A 21,728-nucleotide genomic window follows, 5' to 3' on the forward strand; every position below is an offset into this window, starting at 1 on the left:
CGGGATTTACATCTAGTTTTAATTTAAAATTGCCTCAGGAAGCCGCCTTCCTTAAACAGCCATACTGTTTTGCACTCTAAAATAGAGAAAAGTGGAAACTTCACAGGTCGCTCAACACGACAAAAACGAAAATGCTGCAGGCTCGGTTTGATTGAGCCTGTTCATGGACGGTAGTGTAAATGCATGCTACCGTCCACGCCCTCTAGCCCCGGGTTGAGCAGAACTCAATATTTACACGTGCTTAAAGTACAAAAAGCAATTTAGAGTCATCCGCAGATGTATTCAAACGGCAGTGAACATGAAACCTTCAATGATACACGTGTTGAGGCGTGTATTCCATGAAGAGCGGTGTTTGGTCCCTAGATAAAGTTAAGGGTTTGCCCCAAACGAGAAAACAATTGGCAGAACTAAACAAACTGGAATTTAGGAAGGGGATCATAGGTTTTGGAGCCTGCGTATCACAGGAACTGTTAAAAGACAAAATTAAAAAGCAGGCACCATATCCAAGAGGTGATTATACAATACCCGAGGCTATGAAAGCGGGGGTATTGGAACCACACAGGCCGAAATGGTCATGTTGAGAAACTAAACAGTACCAATAACATGACATTAAAGTCGTGCTGAACGATCTGAGAAGATCGAAATATAACAGCCCTGATTGAATGTACGGGGGGACTTTTTACGGCCGCCATATATAGGGAAAACTATTTACCTGTTTGTGACCTTATTTATAGTTGTCAAAGGTTACTAATAAACACAACTGCTCCATAAAAGACAGAAGAAGCCACTCCAATTCCAAAAGCTTTCCTGTTTTTTAAGTTTGTCAGGTGTAATGCAGCCATACACGGGTCCTTTATCTGAATAAAAGTAATTTTAGGTTGACAAGGGGGGTAGGGGGGTTCGAGTTCATGACCATGGTTTCGTAGTCAGACAATGTTACCACTTGACTATTGCGTTTATGTCGAATAAAACGTGCATTATAATGGTAAAGGATAAAGTCTTAGGTTTAAGGTAAAGCTAAAAATGTATATCTGTGTCAGGATACGAGTTATATGACCCAGGGAAGTGCCTACGCCTTTAGTATCTTTGACAATGAAATGGGTCCAATCGCTAAGGTGACTATGTCTTAGACTAGCTGACAAACGATGTAGAATGTCCTTTGTTAAAACGTAGAGCTGGTGAGACCAAATATCTCGCATATAAAAATTTTCCTTTGGCTACCTTGCCTAAATGATTTGTGTACCAATGAATCTTAAATTATTTCAATTATGAGCTAGATAATTTCATGAATCAGGTAAATCACTAAATGTTTCAAACTAACAATCTTCAACTAACAATGATTAGCTGAAACTCCTATAGGCTGGAGACTCTATACTGGACTGGTCTTTTTGTTGAAGTTCCCGTCAGACAATGACATACGAGTCCTATCGCATAGATGCTCGGCCTTTGTCCTCTTAATTGAAGTTGCAACTCTATATGCTTGCCCTGACTCCTGGATGCTCAGCGCTTATATGCAATCACATGTAGCATTAAACTACCATGTAGATATATCCCCGATGCCTTGGCTGTACTTCGCCAATAACGCTGAACCGTCTAAGCTGGAACTCTTCTACTATCCTGGTAGATTACCAAACTCTGGGTCTCTGTTTCAGCTTTCTGATGCTCAGCCTATCTTTGCTATCGTCTATAGCTATCAACTACCCTTCAGATAAAACTATTATGCGCTGGCCCTATAGCTCGAACCTTGTTGAAATTCTGCAAGTCTTCTTTAGTCTATGAACTTCAAACTTTTTCTTTTTATTAATTTATCCGCCCTGACAGTGGTTGCAATAACATCCTCATCAAGGTTCTGGGATACATTATTAGTTGAATCCTCGATGTGTCTTCTTCAGTCGCTGGATACTGAATGATTTCTCTGTCATCCATCTACCTAGTAGACATTTCTAACGTAAACGTAAATCGGAAACGGATTACTGAATCCGTAAATGTTATTTGCAAATAATGGTCTAAGGGAGATACTATTGTATTACTATTGGATGAAATTGTCTCCCATAGACCACAAATTAGCCTACAATTTTACGGATTCAGTATTCCGTTTCGTAATTAGGTTACGTTAGAAAGGTCTATTTATACCTTAGCAGACGTGAGCTTTGATTGATGCTATTTATAGGACGTGTTCTGATTGGTCCAAATTTATACATAGTATTTTACAACGAGTACTTGCTCTGTCAAATATCTGGTTCCCTTAAACTATTGTATCTGACATAATGTGTGATGCTGGATCCAGCTATCAACATAATGAACCAAAATCAGCCACAAATGACCCAAATCCTGTTATAAATAGCAATTCAACAATAATTATAGCAATGATAGCATGAAAAGGGAGTCAAGCACTATCTGTGCTTATATATTACGTTATCAATATATCAGATAAACAAATTATTTTGACAATCTGTTACAATTACTTTACAAAATTACGTGAATTTCATATTGAACATTCTTTTTTTTCGTAGATTCTCTAGTTTGTTACAGCTGTGGTCATGGTCCGGCGTCGAGTTTCTGTGAGAATGAGACAACTGTCCAATGTCCCAGCGGGCACGTACGTTAATTTGTCGTATGTTTTGATAGATTTGTTACGAAAACTTCTTTTTTAACAAATATATTTCTCAAATATATTTCTTACTCCACACCTGCAAAATTTTGACAGGTTCGAATGAAAACTGGACACATAAAACGATTATTTAAGTCAGACAAAACATAGCAACGATAACAAATGAGAGTAAATGCATTGAACTTTAATAGTTCGAATAGGGTATTCCAGAAATAAAAAGTAAAAAAATGGGTGCAACTTGGAACTGGTCGCTATACGACATGTAGTGCTATCTGCGGGATTCAATAATTCTGCAGCTCAACTTACATTCTTAAGGAAGTTCTGCAAGTTCAAATCAAAATTTTATTGTACGTTATCCGGATAAGTGACAGTGCTCCATTACTTACGTGCAGAACTACCTTAAAGCAATAGAATATGCTTTTATGATGGCGGTGTTAAATTAATTCGCAAAACAAAACAAGCGCATATTTCTCGATGCAAAGCTTATAATCATTTTGTTCCATATTCATTTTGCTAATAATATAAATATGAAACATATATTGTTCGTTTGGCTAAGAAAATTTGAAAATTATTGACATAAATATACTTTTTGACGACAAGTCATCCATTTATGCAGTGTCATTAGCGATATTACACATCTGATTTGAATTGCACACGATTGTTTTGAAAATATTGACGGATGTTTCATTTCAACTTAACAGATATGAAAATTTCATAAGCTCTTTAAGTTAAAAGTGTACTGCACTCATCTGGGATTTGCTACTTGGCAGAGTTTATAACAAAAAAAAGCACGTGTGGAGTAAGAAAAGTTGTTGAGTATACTGTACGTCCGAGTTTTGGTGCAACTTATCTAGAAATTTTCCCGTCTATCATTTCGTTCTGATGTGTGTTCTAGAGAGCTAGGATTAGCTCCCTTATTGTCATTTAAGTTTTCTTATCACCACAAAATTAGCCACAAATATATCTGTATATAGAGATGGTACCTTAAATTTTCGAATTCGTCTTCACAGGTTTAGCACAAATTTACAAAATATATTTATGCTTTTCCTCCTCTCCCATGTAAAAACACAAATAATTGATATATAAAAATGACCTTCTAGATATATATGAAGCAAAATGGACAATTCCTTTTTTCCATTGACTTGCGGGATTTTTTGGGGGATTTTGGGAATTCCCCAATTATAGCTAATATTAAAATTCTTCACAGGTAGATAAATTGAGTAATTTTGAACTGAACTTTCTTTTGTCTTTGGTAAATTCAAAATCCAAGACGAGTCAAGGGTCTGAATCTTTTGAAAAAAAATCTGTAATAATGTAAACAAAAGTGTACAACATTTACCATCAGTATTTTCCACTCATGAATACACTCAATGCAAATGAAAATTTTTGATATAGTTGTGAAAGAAATGCCCCCACAAAGGTCATGTTATATAAACTGATGCGAATTCTTAAGTAACCCGCTTTGTTTGCAACATTAAATAAAACATCTTCCGAATTCTCCGTTTGCTATGTTGGAATTTTTCGTATTTACGGAAAGCAGTAAATGCTTATCATAACACGAAAATTGAAGACTATTAATAGAGAAGTACTGGACAGAGGATATGTGATAACAATGGGAGGGGGGGGGGGGGGGGGGGGGGGCGGGGCTTTCTCAACGTTGTTTTTAAACAACTGAACATTTTCGATTCTTTTCTTTCGTTGAACTTGTATTTCAATGTGGTGGTATTGTGACCGCCTTGTTTCCGTTGTCGCCGTCTGCCACTGTAAAGAATTGATCTGTTTACACTAAAGAGATCAAAATTTTGCTCAAGTCTAAGTGAAACTCGGACTGAATGTTTCCCAAATAAAATCTCGGACAAGTTAGATACTGAACTATCTTGGTGAACTAGGTCTACTTCTAGAAAACACTTAAAACTTTTTAAGGCAACAATTTCAACTAGATCAACATCAAAGCAGGTCTCTATGATTATCTATAAGATTTCCAGATTCCATATTTTTACTTCATCTACACGAAACCTGATCAGAATATTAACACAATTAAAACTTGGAAACTGGATTATCTGGGATCAATACTAGGTGACTTGGTCATCACTACATCACAGAAAAAAAAAACATGTAAACACCATAAAGTATGGAAGCCGCAGCTGTCTTATGTCGGGACATTTCATGTTATCATGTCAGAGTGTGTTCTTATCCTGTCAAAACAGTGTCTTATTATGTTAAAAAGCGATGTAATCGTGTCAAAGTATGGTCTTTACACATGGTGTTTATTATGTTAACTAATCATGTTATCTTCTCGAAGTGTGTTATTAACCTGTCAAAACAGTTCTTAATTATTATTTAAAAAGCTATGATAACATGTATAAGTGAGAAGTTAACTTGTGCAAATAGTGTCTTTTAATGTTAAAAAGTTATGTTAATTGTCAAGTGTTATCTTGTCTATAAAGCGTGTTATTATGTTAAAGGAAGCTAGACAAGATCACATGATACTTTAACAAGATAACATAGCCTTGTGACATAATAAGACACTGTTTTGACAAGTTAACACCGCAGTTTGACATAATAACATGACTAGTTAACATAGACTCAGTTTTGACAAGTTAACACAACACTTTGACAAGATAACATAGCTTTTTAACATAACAGCACGCTCGGTAAACAAGATCACATGGTATTTTGACATGATAACGGAACTTTTTAACATAATAACACGCTTTGTAGAAAATATCACTTTCACATGATAACACAGCATTTAACAAAATTTGACAAGTTAACACAATACTTTGACATTACAACATCGCACTTTGACATTCGAACATAATAAGACACTTTTTTGACAAGTTAACACAACACTTTGACAAGATGACATAGCTTTTTAACATAACAGCAAGCTCGGTAGACAAAATCACATGGTACTTTAACAAGATCACATAGGGGTTTTACGTAATAACACGCTCTGTAGACAAGATCACAAGATATTTTAACACAATAGCACACCATTTTAACATAAAATCACACTCTGCAAACAAGATCATTCTTTGACATAATAACTTGACAGCTTGACTTGATAGCTTTTTAACATAATAAGACGCTGTAGACACCATTGACAAGATAACATGGCTAGTCAATATAATAAGACACTGATTCGACAAGTTGAGACCACAGCTTTACGTAATAACAGTTTTTTAACATAGTAAGACACTGTTTTGACGGGTTAATATCACGCTCTGACATGATAACATGAAATGTCCCCTACGTAAGACAGCTGCGGCGTTCCATAATAAAGGTTTTATTTTCTACCTGATTTACATGAAACCCAGTATATATATTTTCGTTAGTTAATCTTTGATTTGTGACATAATAAACGACATTTTTTTTCGAAATAAATTAAACCTTGAAAACGAAAATATTTCAACAAAATTTCATGAAGAACAGAGTGAAAAGGATTTTCTGTGATCTAGTTTCTAAACCCAAGATGGCGAAATTATAAAGTATATTGTATAAACAAGTTAAACGTAAATTAGGTATTTTTTGTCATCAAATAATCCAGTATCGATTTCTTTTTCTTACTGTCATTTAACTGCAAAACAATCTTTTTGATCAACTGTCATTAAAGAAATAGGACAAAATTGTGACCTCTTGACAAGACAATTAATGACGGCGACCGACGGTCGATGATCAGACAGACATAGGGTAATCATATCTTATGTGAGCTAAAACAATGAAAGAAATGAAACGTGACTGATATTAAAGTGGCCGAAATTGCACGTAAAAATTTTGAGAAGATCCCTCATTTTTGTCGCTTATCCACTGTCCGTCTTCACATCGGTTTACGCGTGTACATCGCTATTACGGAGTCATTACCATTAAATGTTAAAATTACATTTGATATCAGTGAGCCCTTCTCACTCTATGTGCAGCAAACTACGCCTGAACAGTCAGAGAAATGCTTCAAAATGAGTAAAGCCTAAGAAAAACTGATTATTTAGAATGATGTATATAACAACAGTATACTTATGTAGTTACACATATGTGATACCTATATTTTATGTAATTTCTCATTGTTGGGTGTACATTTTACATTTTATATCAAGTTTATGTTAACCAAGTTATCATCATTGAGTAAAAAAAGCTTAGCTAATGAGCCAAACTAAACTTAAATATCTTAGGTAAAATTTATTGAAGTCGCGACTTTCTTTAATGGAATTCATAACTTTTATTTTGATGCACTACTAAACTTCCCAGCAGCGCCCGAGCACAACTTATGAAATAACTGTCAGTGTAAGTTATAGAAAGAGTAGGGGTTCACGAGAATAATTAGGTCAGTTCGAGAAGGCATAGCCTTTGAGAAGTTACCTTATTATTCGAGTGGCCCCTACGCTTTCTGTTATGTATCATGGACCGCCAGTATGAACAACTGATTTGGCTACAAATTTTGATTGACAAGTTAACATTCCATTTTAAGCGTTGGTACTATCACGTGACAAGCGTACTCTAACTGAAAAAGAGAACGGTTTCAGAAAGATCAACATTTCCCTACAGTATTCTATATGTAGGCGGGACCTAAGACATGTTTTCTAACTTAAGTAGAGTACGGCTTATAGCCACGCCTCTTCCTCAGTTGAAGAATATTACAGATAGAAGTTAACAGTTTATATGACACTGCGAGTAAACCATGATACAAACTATAAAAAATGTGTACATGGTTTATCGAATACAAAAGAGTTTTAAACGGGTGCATGTCATATTCTGTGTGCCTGATCAGCTGTTTGGAAAAGGACCTAGTTAGCTTTACTTTCACATTCGACCACTGTTTTTATGTTGGCTTCAGTTTATTGGTCAATTCAGAGTTGTCCCCTTAGATCTTTTTCGGTTAGGTTCAATCTCTACTGTATAAATATCAAAATGCGTATATTTCATTCCCGACATGTTTCAGTCTATTTTTATTGAAATAATACACATGTCCCATTCAAGACATGCTTCAGTCAATTAGCATTGAATTATGCATATATCCCGTTTCAGGAGTATTTTTATTCAAATGCCATTGAATCATAAATATATCCCATTCCAGGCATGCTTCAATCACTTTACAACAACAGGAATGGGTGGAAGCGGTAATCATGGGTGTACTAAGATATCGGTAACTACTAAATATTCAAAACATTTAACATACTATTTTTTAAATGTATTTCATGATTGTATTGCATAGCCTATTTTTGGTCTGTCTATCAGCTTTTAGTATGGGTATCATATTTTGGTATGCCTCTCTGTTTTGGTATATCTATCAATGTTGGTAAGCCTATCATACTTCGATAAGTCTGTCATATTTTAGAATTGTTCGTATTTACGGAAAGAAAAACCAACATAAAAGCAGGTCTCTATGATTGTTTATAAGATTTCCAGATTCCACATTTTTACTTCATCTACACAAAACCTGTTCAGAGTATTTACAAAATGTATGATAATTTAGAAACCGGATCATCTTGGATAAATACTAGGTTACTAGGTCACTACTACATCACAGAGAAACATTTCAACGCCATACATGCTTTATTTTCTACTTGACTTACATGAAACCTTGTATATATATTTTCGTTAGTGGGTCATTATGGTAAATTTACGCCGGTCACTTAGTCAGATTAATATATGAAACTTTGTATACATCCTAGATGCTACAGGTTTGATATGTACTACACAAAGCTTGTCATAATGTTTGTTTTTTGTTCACTGTTGTTATATTGTCTGGTCCTTTGGGATCATGGATTTCATTCAACATATGTGTAATAGAGTTCCGCTTAAGCCGGTGCTGTGGCGTGAGAGATGTTGCATTTCAGTACCTCTCATGAATAGACTCGGTCAGGCCGAGTCTGCTATTATTCTTCTCGGATGCATTCTTTGCTTCCAAAGGATCTTTTTACAGGTTTTATTTATATACTCTAGCTCAAGTTATAAACAGTGTTTTTGTAATAAAATATATCAATAGGTCAAATCAGAGAAAACAAAAACTGGTTAAATCTTTGCATGACTTTCATACTTTGGTATGACTATCATATTTTGGACTGTTTTGATATGGCAGTTCCGGTATACAAATCCGTTTTGCTATGTGTATCATATTTAAGTATGTCTGTGATATTTTTGTACGTCTATCAAGTTTTGAAATGTCTATCATATTTAGCATTTTGTATGTCTGTCATATTTCAGAATGTCTATTATATTTTGATATGCCTATCAGTTCTGGTATGTCCATTAGTTTCATTATGTCTATCCGTTTTGGTATGTCTGTCATATTTTGAAATGTCTATCATATTCTTTAGTATTTGGTATGTCTACTATCTTTCGATATGTCTGTCATATTTCGGTATGTTTATCATATTTTGTTATCTTTGTCATATTTTGGTATCTTTGTCATATTTTTGAATGTCTATCGTATTATGATACGTGTATTACTTTTGACATGTCTTTGATATCGTATTTTGCTATGAGATAAATCGGTCAACTAATTTCAATTTGCAAATCCATTGTTATCAGTTCAAAGAGAAATGCATAGCAGATATTGACATTACCCGTACCATAATCCTAAAAAAGCATATATTAAATGACTTCCCGTGCTACTGACGCAACATTTCATGCTATATACACGCATAACATGTTTTCTTTGGAAATAAAAAAAACACTAAATGTGGTAATTTACCTCGAAGTTATATTCTTATCTGCTCATCAGCTGCATTGACCATCAGAATGATACCATTATAAAAGATCTGTATACATTTGCTATGACCTTGAAACTTGCAAAGTGTTTAAAGATTATGTTTTCACGGCCTGTATTTTAGTATGTCTATTACAAATTGGTATGCCTGTCGTATATTGGTATACCTATCTGTAACACTGGTACCAGAACAGAAAGAAAATGCCTCTGTACATGTTATACCCTACCCCTGGGTATTCTATAAGAACCATGGTCATGAACGGGAAAATATACTAACCCGTTTCAGTCGCGCATTTCATAACTAAAACACGCAGTTCGGTAAATGTGTACTATGGATATCAAACAAGCGATAATTTATCTTCCACTCTACCGGTCACATTTCTTCAATACATCTTATCTTAGAAAAACTACGGGTAGTTTATAGTTATTTCAACGTTAAACAAAAAACTTGCTTGAACGTCCCTGGTGAAGTTCCGTTCTAGATTACAAAATTATTCTGATAGGCTGTTGTGAAAATGTATGTCAATCGTCATTTTACTACACGTGTTCGCTAAAATGTGAAAATGCAGCATAAATGTGCAAAATGAATAAAATAAACAGAACAGATGCAGACCAAAGTACGATTTCAAATTAAAGATCATATACAAGATGAATTTCATTCATCATTTCGAGTTTTAGTGTAAAATTGTGATTTTTTTAATTCTGTTTTTGTTTGTTTACATTTCGCCACTGCCGTGACCACTAGACCGGATGTTCATTAGGCAAGGTCAAGCAAGTTTTTTCTGTAACGTTGACGAAAGCATAAAATATGTTGATAATCTCAGCAATATGAAATATTGAGACAATGTGACTGGTGCACGATGGAAGATAAATTATCGCTTGTTCAATATACTAGGTACCCATTCACCGAACTGCGCGTTTAAGTTGAGAAATGTACGATTGAAACGTGTTAGTATATTTTCCCGTTCATGACCATTGTTCTTATAGAATACCTAGGGGTAGGGTATAACATGTACATAAACTTTTTCTTTCTGTTCTGGTGCCAGTGATCTGTAATTGTGTATCTATCATATCTTGATTAGTCTGTCATATCTCGGTATGTGTATTATATTTTGATATGTCTATCATATTTTGGTATTTCTATCATCTTTTGGTATTTCTATCATATTTTGATGTGCCTATCAGATTTGATGTGCCTATCAATTTTTGTATGTCTACTAGTTTTAGTGTGTCTGTTATGTTTTAATATGTCTATCATGTTTCTGTATATCTTTCATATTTTGGTATGACTATCAGTTTTGATGTGCCTACCAGTTTTAGTATGTATATCAGTTCTGGTATGTCTATCATACTTCGGTATGTCTATTATATTTTGGTTTTTGGCATGTCTATCATATTTTTTCATCATATTTTGTGTATCTATCATGTTCTCTTTTTATATTTTGGTATGTCTATTGATGTTTTAGGTGTGTCGTAGCTTTAATAAAATCCAAAATTGAAATCCAGTGCAAAGAATGCACGAACCTTATCCGTTTTTGTTTCAGTACATGTAGAATAATTATTTGTTACAGAATTGTAACGATATACGGTACGGCGACCTTTACTGGCATGATCACAACACTTTAGACATTGTTGGAAGAGATATAGTTCGCAACAAACGTGTATATGCCTACTGTTTTCAATGCTGTTACTACAATAAATGTAACAACCAATTTTGTTTGCCGATGAAAAGTAAGTATACCTAGTTGAGATGATATTTTTAAATGCTTTTATGTAGTTACATTCGAAAATATGTTAGAGGTTTAATAACACAAGTTCCTAACATAGTCAGTCTTCATAACAAAGATAGATTGACAATTGCAGAAAGCAGCTTTTGAGTCGCGACTGATTCGTCTTACATCAATAAATCTGTAAGCTTAAAGGACATCGGACATTATGCTAGGGATTTCGCCAACATTTCAATGCCATTTCTTGACTTCAATTGCTGATAATTTTACATAATGGCTTCAAATACTCATAAAAAAGTTATATTCCTATCAAACTGTCACAAAAATGATTTTATTTCATATTCGTTTTCTCGAAATTCGAAGTTTTTGACTAACGGTCATAATTTATGAAAAATTCAAAATGTTTATTTTTAGTGACATAAGCATATGCATTTAAGGTATCTCTATTATAAAATGTTTTAAAACAATAAATAAACTTTTACCATGCAGATTATCAGTTTTATTAACATTTTTAAAAATAGCTTAAAAACAAAAAATAAAAGTGGAACAAAAGTTTTGGCCATACAACTGTACTTCAGTTCTTTCCACCCGAGTGCCCATGATAACTGATGCATTGATTATAGCCTATTGTTTGTTTTCTATACATCTATTGCTATGTGGGTGAATTGGTGTTAATTCTGGGGATGTCAGTGTTAGTTCTGGGGGCGTCAGTATTAGTTCTTGGGGCGTCAGTGTTAGCTTCAGGACTTCAGGTGTCTGGTGTAGTTCTGTTAGAGTTTAGGATGATTTTTTATTCGAATTGTTCTTACATTCTAGGTGCGCCATAATTGTGTCCTACAAAAGGTAAAAATTTTGCACCACAGTGGCACTATTCCTACAGAAGTTCGTCTATATCTATTTTACAATGGGTTAAAAGGCATTTGCACCACAGTGGTACTATTCCCATAGAATTTCGTATATATCTCTTTGTCATATTTAGGTTGAAGACACATACGTCTAGTTGTGTATGTCTAAGCCACTTGCTTGGTTAATGACTTGCGACAGACGCAGTTGTCTCTATCCTGATTCCACTCAAACGACAGACGATTATCAAGAGGCAACAGTCCTGGTATACTTACCAGGATCAGTCCGCTTTCAAGCTTGACATTTTATGTCCGCTTTTTATTTATTATATAGCGTTTTCTATGCTTGATATATTTACAAAAAGAAGTTTTTTCGGGTCCATTTTAGTTATCCCGTCCCACGGTACACGTAGGGACCGCCAGCGCTTTTTTACCGTTTTGTGTTGGATTGTCGCTTAACATTTTCACTTATTTGAACTTGATGACTGTTCTCTACCCGAACGCCACTTTTCACAGAATGGTATTATATAAGTACATACAATAGAGTTCCGAAATTAATTCTTTCACCTCTTCGGTTGCATTCTGCATCTTCTGTACATCTGCCTAATGACTATGGTACTTTTTTAAGACATACACCTAGCTCTATCAGCCTTTCTCCATTAAAGCTTCATTCTGCTAAGTCATTTTATATTCCTCGTACTAATTTAAATTCTACAGCTATCTTTCGTAATAATCTGCGATTTTGCCTCTCATCTTTAAATTCTACTGTATTAAAGAAATATCAAACAAAACATACAAATTTTCCACAGAGATGTAGAGGGTACCGTTCTATTAACAAGTGCAATTGTAAGAGGTGCGGTTGTTGCAATCATTTATCGCACAGGTCTACTGTCACTTCAAATGTTAATGGAAGAACTTTTAATGTAAAACTAACCTCTGACATTGATTGAAATACTTCCCATACTTCCCACATAATTTATGTACTGACGTGAAACGCTACAAATTGTGGTATTTAGTATGTTTGCAAAACTGGGCGATCTTTGAAAATTCGTTTCCGCGAACATTCATACAAAATAGTCGGAACAAGTTTACTACCTTGTTATACGAACACTTTCGTAAATCTGGCCATACATTTGATCAGGTTACGATTCAGCCAGTAGAACAACTCGTATATGTTTTAAATGCTACATCTAGTTTTAAGATCAAAGCCAGATATTTAGCAGAACTAAAATGGATAAAATATTTACAGTCACCGTTTCCGTTGGGCTTAAATGATAACATTTATCAAGAAGGTAATATCTCTAAAAACCCTGATATTGACATCTTTTCGATTCTAAACATTAGAAAACGTAAATCTAGATCTCATGGAATATGACGCAATGGTAATGTTAAGCGTAAATCTAAAGTCAATATGTCTGTTGCCGACCTTGATTTAATTCTCGATGCTTTCTCGTCCCACATCTTTATCTGTTCAGTCACTTAAAAAGGACGAAGAAGCGGACCAGTATGTTATTCAGACAGATCCTTTTACACTGTATCATATCTTATTCAAAGTTATACGCAACATATTCTCCGTCCACATATCGACAGTCAATCTGACCATGACAGACATTTCCTTAAGGTATGTTTTATAAATAAAGGTATTGACTTCATCGATGTACCTAGTATATTTCGGGATAAACGTGTCATCGATTGTGTGCCTAAATATTTCAGAAACTCTGAAGTTCCGATTATCTATGATTATAAAACACCTGTAAGAAATATTATATTCAGTTACAATAAAATCGTCTCAGACCTGAATGTATATACTAATACTCTAGCTTCCTGTGATTGTAAACACTCAAAATTTTGCTACTCAGATGCAGGCCATGTCATCACTGGTAATTTTGATATTATCAAAGACAAACGTATTCGTAATTTATTTTTTAAAGGGCCTAAATACAGAATTCCTTCAAATATTGACTTTGATGCATGTCGTGTTCAGACTGCAGAATCCATCGAAACTTTTTCTGTAAAATGGTGCCGACGTGAAAATGCTGATCCAAATGCATTATCGTCTTGGAAACGTAATATCTTTAAAATTGTCGATTCCCGTATTAAATTTTATAAAACAAATGAGCACCTTCTTCCACCTAAGCCCAAGTTCACTTTAAGACATCTGAAAAAAGAAAGCCAAGAATTTCATTCTAAATATGTTTTAGTTCCAGCAGACAAGGTGGCTAACAATATTATCATCATTTGACGCTTACATTATATAAATGTTTTACGAAACGAACTAAATAGAACCAAAACTTATGCACCGAGTAATTCTGATGTACAACGATTGATCAAAGTTCACATCACTGAAGTTTCTAATTTGAAAGTTCGTACAGATGACCAGCAAATTAAACTTCCTACTATGTACTGGATTCCAAAATTACACAAACAGCCGTATAAAGCTCGTTTTATCGCTAATTCAAGCTCCTGTACCACTACAAATATTTCAAAGTTATTAACATCATGCCTTACTGCTGTTAAAGCCCACGTGAAAAGATATTGTGACAAAGTGTACGAAAACTCTGGTAAAAACTTATTTTGGCCGGTAAAAAATTCTGGCGAAATTCTGGATAAATTTAGAATTAAAAATTACAGGGTGTCTTCAGTCAGTACTTACGATTTTTCCACTCTTTATACGACTTTACCTCATAACTTAATAAAGGAAAAACTTACTGCCCTAATTCAAAAGACTTTTGCCAGGGAAAATGCTACTTTTCTCGCTTGCAATTTCGATAAAGCATTTTTTACTAGTTGCATTGTAAAGAATTCTACTATGTGGACCTATGACGAAGTTTTGTAAAGCCCTTTCCTTTTTATTGAACAATATTTACGTTAGGTTTGGGAATGCAGTTTTCAGACAAGTAATTGGTATTCCCATGGGAACAAATTGTGCACCCCTTGTTGCAGGTTTGTTTTTATATTGTTATGAAAGAGATTTTATGTTGAGCCTTTCTCAAGATACACAGGCAGACATTATAACTGCATATAATAATACATCACGCTATCTAGATAATATACTATACTTAATATGGATAATTCGTTTTTTGATCAATTAATGAAAATATATATCCCAGAGAGCTGCAGTTAAATAAAACTAACAACTCGGATAATACTACTTCATTTCTAGATTTACATCTCTCTATTTACGATAATTTCATACATACCAAAATGTATGACAAGAGGGACGATTTTAATTTCAGTATTGTAAATTTTCCCCATTTGGATGGAGATGTATCCCCCAGACTACATCTTATGGGGTATATATTTCTCAGTTGATTCGGTTTGCAAGAGCGTGTAGTCATGTTAAAGATTTCAATGAACGTAACTTATGTATTACAAATAAGCTTCTTAAACAGGGCTACCGTTATTATAATTTCGTAAATACTTTTCTAAATTTGACTATCGTAATTCAGATTTGGTTTTAAAATACAATAGCAATTTAAATTCACTTCTGCGGGAAGGTATATCAAAACCCGCTTTTTATGGGGATGTGGTTAACAATTCGTAAGATTTTGGGTCATGGCAATTTTCCAATTGTATTTAGTAAAGTAATTAAACGTTTTATGAAAACAGGTTATGACCCAACTGTTTTGAGACACACCGCATGTTTGGTGTTCAACCCTTTTACAGTTGGACGCTACGCTTTCCTCTTTGATTGTGTCTGACGGATCAGGTGGAGGACTCTATGAGTAGTAGTTCTTAAATTCCACCAGGACTGAGCTATTTTGATTTCCGTCTTCTGGCCTGTTTCGTCGGGCCCTTAAGGGCGTTTCCCCTGTTGCTCTGTCTTCTGCAAAGGCATTGAGTACATGCGTATATTATATCTACAAGGGCATCTTTGTGTTTTACATTACATACCTTCTGTTGCCTTTACGTATGTTAGGGTTTCACCTGGCGGGGATTACTTTTATTTACACTGTCTTTTGACTTTGGAATATGGTGGGGGTAAGAGTGAGGTTAGGTGCACCATAAACCGGTTTAAACTCACCAGTGGTGGTTTTGCCACTTACCGTTCCAAGGCGGTCACTGGGGGTAAAGATGTTTAAAACGTAAAAAGGATTAATGTTCATATTTCAATACAAATGAGAATAAGAAATGTCTACATAGTCTTCTTTTTTCTGTTAACAAACTTGCAAAATTTAGTCGAATATATCAAGAAATGGTCTTTAACAATCTTAACTACACAATTTCAGAAGTTTTTACTTAATTGGATAGGCAATATGAAAAGGAAAATGTCCGATGTCCTTTCACAGGTCAAAAATATCATTTACCGAATGAACACTTCCATTACCGGATCGAACAAGATACAAGAAGCTTTTATACAAGATTATATACTGTATAACAGTACAACATTAGCTATAAAGCTTTAGGCTAACAAACGATAATAGGTAAGGGTAAATTTCTCGAAAACACAGAGCATTAAAAACACAGCCTCAGATCCACGCATTTCCAAAGTAGGCCTATAACAAAAATAAGCTGTAACGGAAAAAATTACAGACAGGTTGCTTAAAAATGGAACAAATACATTTAAATTTTATGCAAAGTATAGATATAGGGGGAGGAAGGGGTTAGGAGTAGAAAGAGAGTTTGGGGAGTAGGTTGAAGGGGAAAGTAGAACAAGGATGAATATACAAAGGGAATGCTACGTTCCTTAATAATAGTTACACTACAACGTAAACTACAATAGCGCAGACAATCATGTACCAAAGATAAACACACACAACCACACCCAACTAACTAACATTGACAAACAGACAGGTAAGATACAACAAGATTGTAGGTCACCGCTTTAAACATACAAGCACACATATCCAAGTAGAAAAAAAAACAATCGTGTACCGCCTTAGGATTCCGGCAGCCAAAATAAACTAACTCATAGTAAAGGGGGAGGGGATGCCAAAGACAAAAGGGAGCGCAATTGCAAGGGAAAAAGATGGTGGTGATACGGGGAGTGAGGAGAAGGAGGAAAAACGCTAGCAACAAACAAGACAACATACGCAACACTAAATATAAGACAGACAGAAACCAGTTGAAAATAGTGGCACCGCCTTGGAACGGTCAGAAACATATATAAGGGAAGCGGGGGGTTTAAACGGGTTAAGGGCATGCAAACCTCGCACTTACCCTATTTTCAACATGTTTAACAACACAATGTAAATAAAATCCCCGCCGAAAAAGGCTCTAACATAAGCGAAAAATACAAGATCATATTAAGTAAAACATCAAATTAAGGTAAATCCGAGGTATAATTACACCAGTGTACTCAACAACTTGTCTGAAGTCAGAGCACCAAGAGCCTAACTTTTAAGAGCACGACCAAGAAAACTGCAAGACAAATTTCCACTCCCTCCGTCCTTTTATGTAGGATTTAGGAGAAAAGCATCATGGAGTCTTACACTTTATTAGTCGTCGCACCATCAAATAGGAAAGCGTAGCGATTAACTGTAGAGGGGTCGATCACTAAACATGCACTGCGCTTCACAATTTTTGCATCGTATCCTCTTTTGATAAACCTTTTAACACATTTTACAAATATCTGATTAAAATAAGGATTATGTTCAATTTACCGAATTTTATAAGCTACATCTCCATAGTATTCCGGGTGTGTAAGTCCAAGTTTTAAAAGTGTTTTTAGGTTAGTATTATATTTTTCTAACCGTTCGGACGATCTGTAGTGAAATTTTCTGAAAGCTTTCTGTAGTTTAATATAACGGTAACCGTGTTGTAATAATTTCTTGGTGATATGAAGGTTTCTATCATTAAAGTCCTCTATCTTTGAGCAAGCTCTTGCAAAACGAATAAGCTGTGAAATATATACACCGTATGATGTTGCGCGAGGGACATTTCCATCAAGGTGGGGGAAGTTGACAATTTCAAAATTAAAATCGTCCCTTTTATCATATATTTTCGTTTCTAGATTATTATTCGTAATTGTTAAATTCAAGTTCAAAAATGACGCTTCTTAATCTGAAGTATTAGCCTTGTTAAGCTGTAACTCTTTTTGGTAAATGTGTTTCACCATTTCTGAAAAATATAGGTTGCCAATATTTAAAATATCATCAAGATACCTTGAGGTTCCATTAAAAGCTCCAATAATTTCAAATTCTGTCTCAGTGGATAAACTAAGCATGAAGTCTCTTTCATAACGGTATAAGAATCAGTCAGAAATGATTGGGGCGCAGTTGGTTCCCATCGGAATACCAATGACTTGTCCGTAAGTTTTATTGCGAAATTCGATAAATATGTTATCTAATAGAAACCTAAGAGCTTCACAAACCTTATCACAACTCCATAGGTTGTATCTCTTATATTTAATGTTAGAAAAGATTGCTCTAGTTTCATTGCATGCCAGATAATTAACGTTTTCTCTTGCAAATGTTTTCGTAATTAAAGCTACCAGTGTTTCTTTAATAACAAGTTCTGTAACAAAATAAAACAAACAAACAAAAATACAAACAAACAAACAAACAAATACCTGTACAAAGAAATGGTTACATGGTTACATAACAATTAAAATTTTGAATATATATTAAAACTGATATCATAATCTATTAACTATTTGGTTAAAATATAAGTACTAGTGCATATCTATAATTACACTAAAACATGTCTAATTACAGTAAAAGTGCTAAGAAATTACAAGCAAAACACATATGCCGCATTAATTAAAAATTAAAATTTTGAACACATATGATCATAATAGCTATTATAGGGACTCGCCAGTAGAGCAAAATTACAGCAAAAAAGAAATAATAAGCAAACAATAAAATAAACTAAAAATTAGGATATAGCCAGAAACTAGGACAAAACTAAATAAAATGCAAATTTAAATCCATACAATGGAACATAAAAACAAGATACTATAACTACAGGGTTTTGCACACAGAACAGTTACAGGTTGGGCTGCTCGAAATGCGAACCGGCCTTACAAACTCCTTGAAGTTTTCCATCACCCTGAGGTTAATTGTGAGGCCCTTCCATTCCCGAGCGGCCTCATGCCTGAAAGAACGCTTATCATATGTTGTGGTTCGGACTGTTGGTACATGTAGAATTTGGTATTTGAAAGAGTGTTTTGAGTTTTTAGTTTGTACAAGATCATGCAAATATGATGGTAATGACTTGTGAATAAATTGCCATTCCTCTAGTTCTGGATAATAATCATGTTAGCATATTGACAAATCCAAAAAGATCTTTGTAACTTGTGGTGAAATCGTTAAAAGTAATTCCGAGTGTATGATGCTGTTGTTTTTCCAGCTTATCTGTATTTGTTTAATTGCAAAAATGCAAAACCAAATGGCAAAAATTGAAATTTGACCTTATAAATGATTTTATCTTACTTTTTTACTTTCATGTGTCAAAAACATGATTAATCTTAATAGAACATTGAGCTGAATCGCAGTCTTTTTTGTCATCTTGGCCTCAAAATTTAACATAAAATCCAATTCCACTCCAAGAAGTTTTACAGAATATTCACAACAGATATTAAAAGAACTAATTCATTCATGAGGCTTCTTTCTCATAGAGAAGGTTTGAAACTTCTCTTGGTCGGCTAATTAAACCATTCAATTAAGATACTACATTCTTTTTCAATTGTGTGTTTAAGCTGTGCGACATTTTTGTTCCAAATGATAAAGTATGATAAAGTATTTTTATCTGCATAATTGTATAATTTTGATTCGTCTATGAAATCTATGAATAAAATATATCATTTATAAAGATCTCAAAGATAAGAGGACCAAGGATAGAGCCTTGAGGCACAATTTTAATAGTTTTCATCCATTATCTGTGGGTTTGGCCTAGTTTAACCTGCTGTTTCCTGCAGGAAAAATAGCTATATATAATACAGCAGGCGTTTTCAGACAGCCAATACGCCCTCAATTTGAGGATTATGAGATCATATGGCAGGCAGTCAAAAGCCTTCGACAAGTCCATGAGAACAGCCGCGACATGGTCTCCTTCGTCTAGTGCCTGATTCCAATCCTCAATTAAGCGAGGTAGGGTTGTCCGGCATCCGTATTTAGGTCTGAATGCATCGAGAAAATCATGGAAAATACCCTCAGAATGAGATATGAAAGTTAATCATTGATGATTGTTTCAAAAAATTTAGATACTGAAGGTAAAATACTAACAGGGTTATAGTTCTTTTTTTTAAAAAGGTCATCGTTTAAAAAAAAAAAAAAAAAAAAAAAACAGGTGTAACTTGGACCATTTTAAGATTTTCTTGTAAGGAGGTACCACATAACATTTTGTTTGTATATTCATAAAGGGCAAAGATAGGTTGGGGAAGCATACTTTAATATCTTCGGAGGTATAGTGTCCGATCCAGTAGACTTCTAGTCATTTAACAACATTATATAGTCCTGTTCAATAAGGATAAGGATCTCCCCTGATTTATTACTCCCTTTGTGAACTCTTCAGTGCCAAAAAATAAGATCAGCATACATCCAAAATATTGGGGAGCAAACATGATTTACTGAGTTTGCATATGTTACAAATTGCTGATTGCAATCTGTTGATAGAAATTGAATATTTATAATATTTATATAATAATTGATAAAAATGTTAACAGCATGTCATCTGGTCTGATATTGCATTATTAATTATGTGAGAAATTCTGTTACTTTGATTACATTATTAAATAATTGAAATCATGAATGACCTGATATATTAGTTTATGCAGGATCTGAAACGAAATTCTAATCCTTATTGATTTTATTCTTTTTGAATATTTTTTTTCAAAATATACAGACACTGCTGCTTGATCTAAAAGAATAATTTAATACAAATAGTAAAGTTACAGATCACAGAATAACAACAAAATTTCATTAAATACATGTATAGCTGATATTGAGAAAGACCATTTTTTAAGAAGTTGAAACAAATGCCAAACATTGTTAAAAAGTGAAGCGAGTGTTGATTTCTCTTAAATATTTTAAAACTATTGCAGACTTACAGAGAGGATACATGATTGTTTTAGTTTAAGATTGGAATATATTTCACAGATTGGAACACCATATGTTATATTTCTACGAGTGGGCAGCCACAAGAGAGCATGTAAATTATGGTGTCCACAAGTGAAATATTTTCATATCTTATATATATATAGACTAGAAGTCTACTGGATTCAGTTAACTTTCAGAGAGAGAAAATATAGCTTCTCTGGTCCCAATCAGTAAAAAGACTCAAATGTCACTACTGATTTGTGAGACATGAAAACAGAGATTTGAGTATATATATGCAAATGTTGAACCAGTACGAATGTGTAGTACAATGCGGGCTCTTATATAAAGCAGCATCGAAACAAATCTTATTGGGTTAGTGGACTTGCTGTGGCATGTGCGTGTTCGTTTGTACTGCTAGGCACTTTGCCGTAATTGGTCTGGTATATTGTGGTGGTGATTTAGTTCGTATAAATTCTCTCTACTATATATATATATATCTTATACTGAAACAAACAAGTTTTCTTTTTATTGTATATAATTTCAGTGGTCTTAATTAAATTATATATCTGTTTACCCGTGCAATATTATGTACATTGTGTCACGACATCACAGTGTCGTGACATAACGATTACTTTGTCAAACGATGTTATGACATGTTTCTGTTTTATTTGATTATGAGGGAGTGTATATATCTTTATGTTCATGTTTGTATTTGTATATTGAGGTATTTTTACATAGAATTTCCAATCGCTTTTAATTCGTATTCTCTGGAACAACTGATATGTGTATAAGATCTTTCTGGTATTCTTTAGTGTACCATTGAAAAATCAAAATATTTTCAGTACTTTGTAACAGTGAAAATAT

The 21,728-nt window shown here is 34.1% G+C and overlaps 1 protein-coding gene across 1 annotated transcript in view; it reads left to right on the plus strand.

The window, feature by feature from the left end:
* Nucleotides 1-21,728, plus strand: part of LOC128552032 (SCO-spondin-like) — a gene marked incomplete at both ends in the record, with an annotated part of 64,380 nt that overhangs the window by 31,619 nt on the left and 11,033 nt on the right. Inside the window, 3 exon segments of the mRNA XM_053533030.1 lie at nt 2,514-2,599; nt 7,683-7,751; nt 10,889-11,048. Coding sequence (XP_053389005.1) covers nt 2,514-2,599; nt 7,683-7,751; nt 10,889-11,048 — 315 coding nt within the window.

Source organism: Mercenaria mercenaria, unplaced genomic scaffold, assembly GCF_021730395.1.
Source record: "Mercenaria mercenaria strain notata unplaced genomic scaffold, MADL_Memer_1 contig_1961, whole genome shotgun sequence".
Taxonomy (NCBI): Eukaryota; Metazoa; Mollusca; class Bivalvia; order Venerida; family Veneridae; genus Mercenaria; species Mercenaria mercenaria.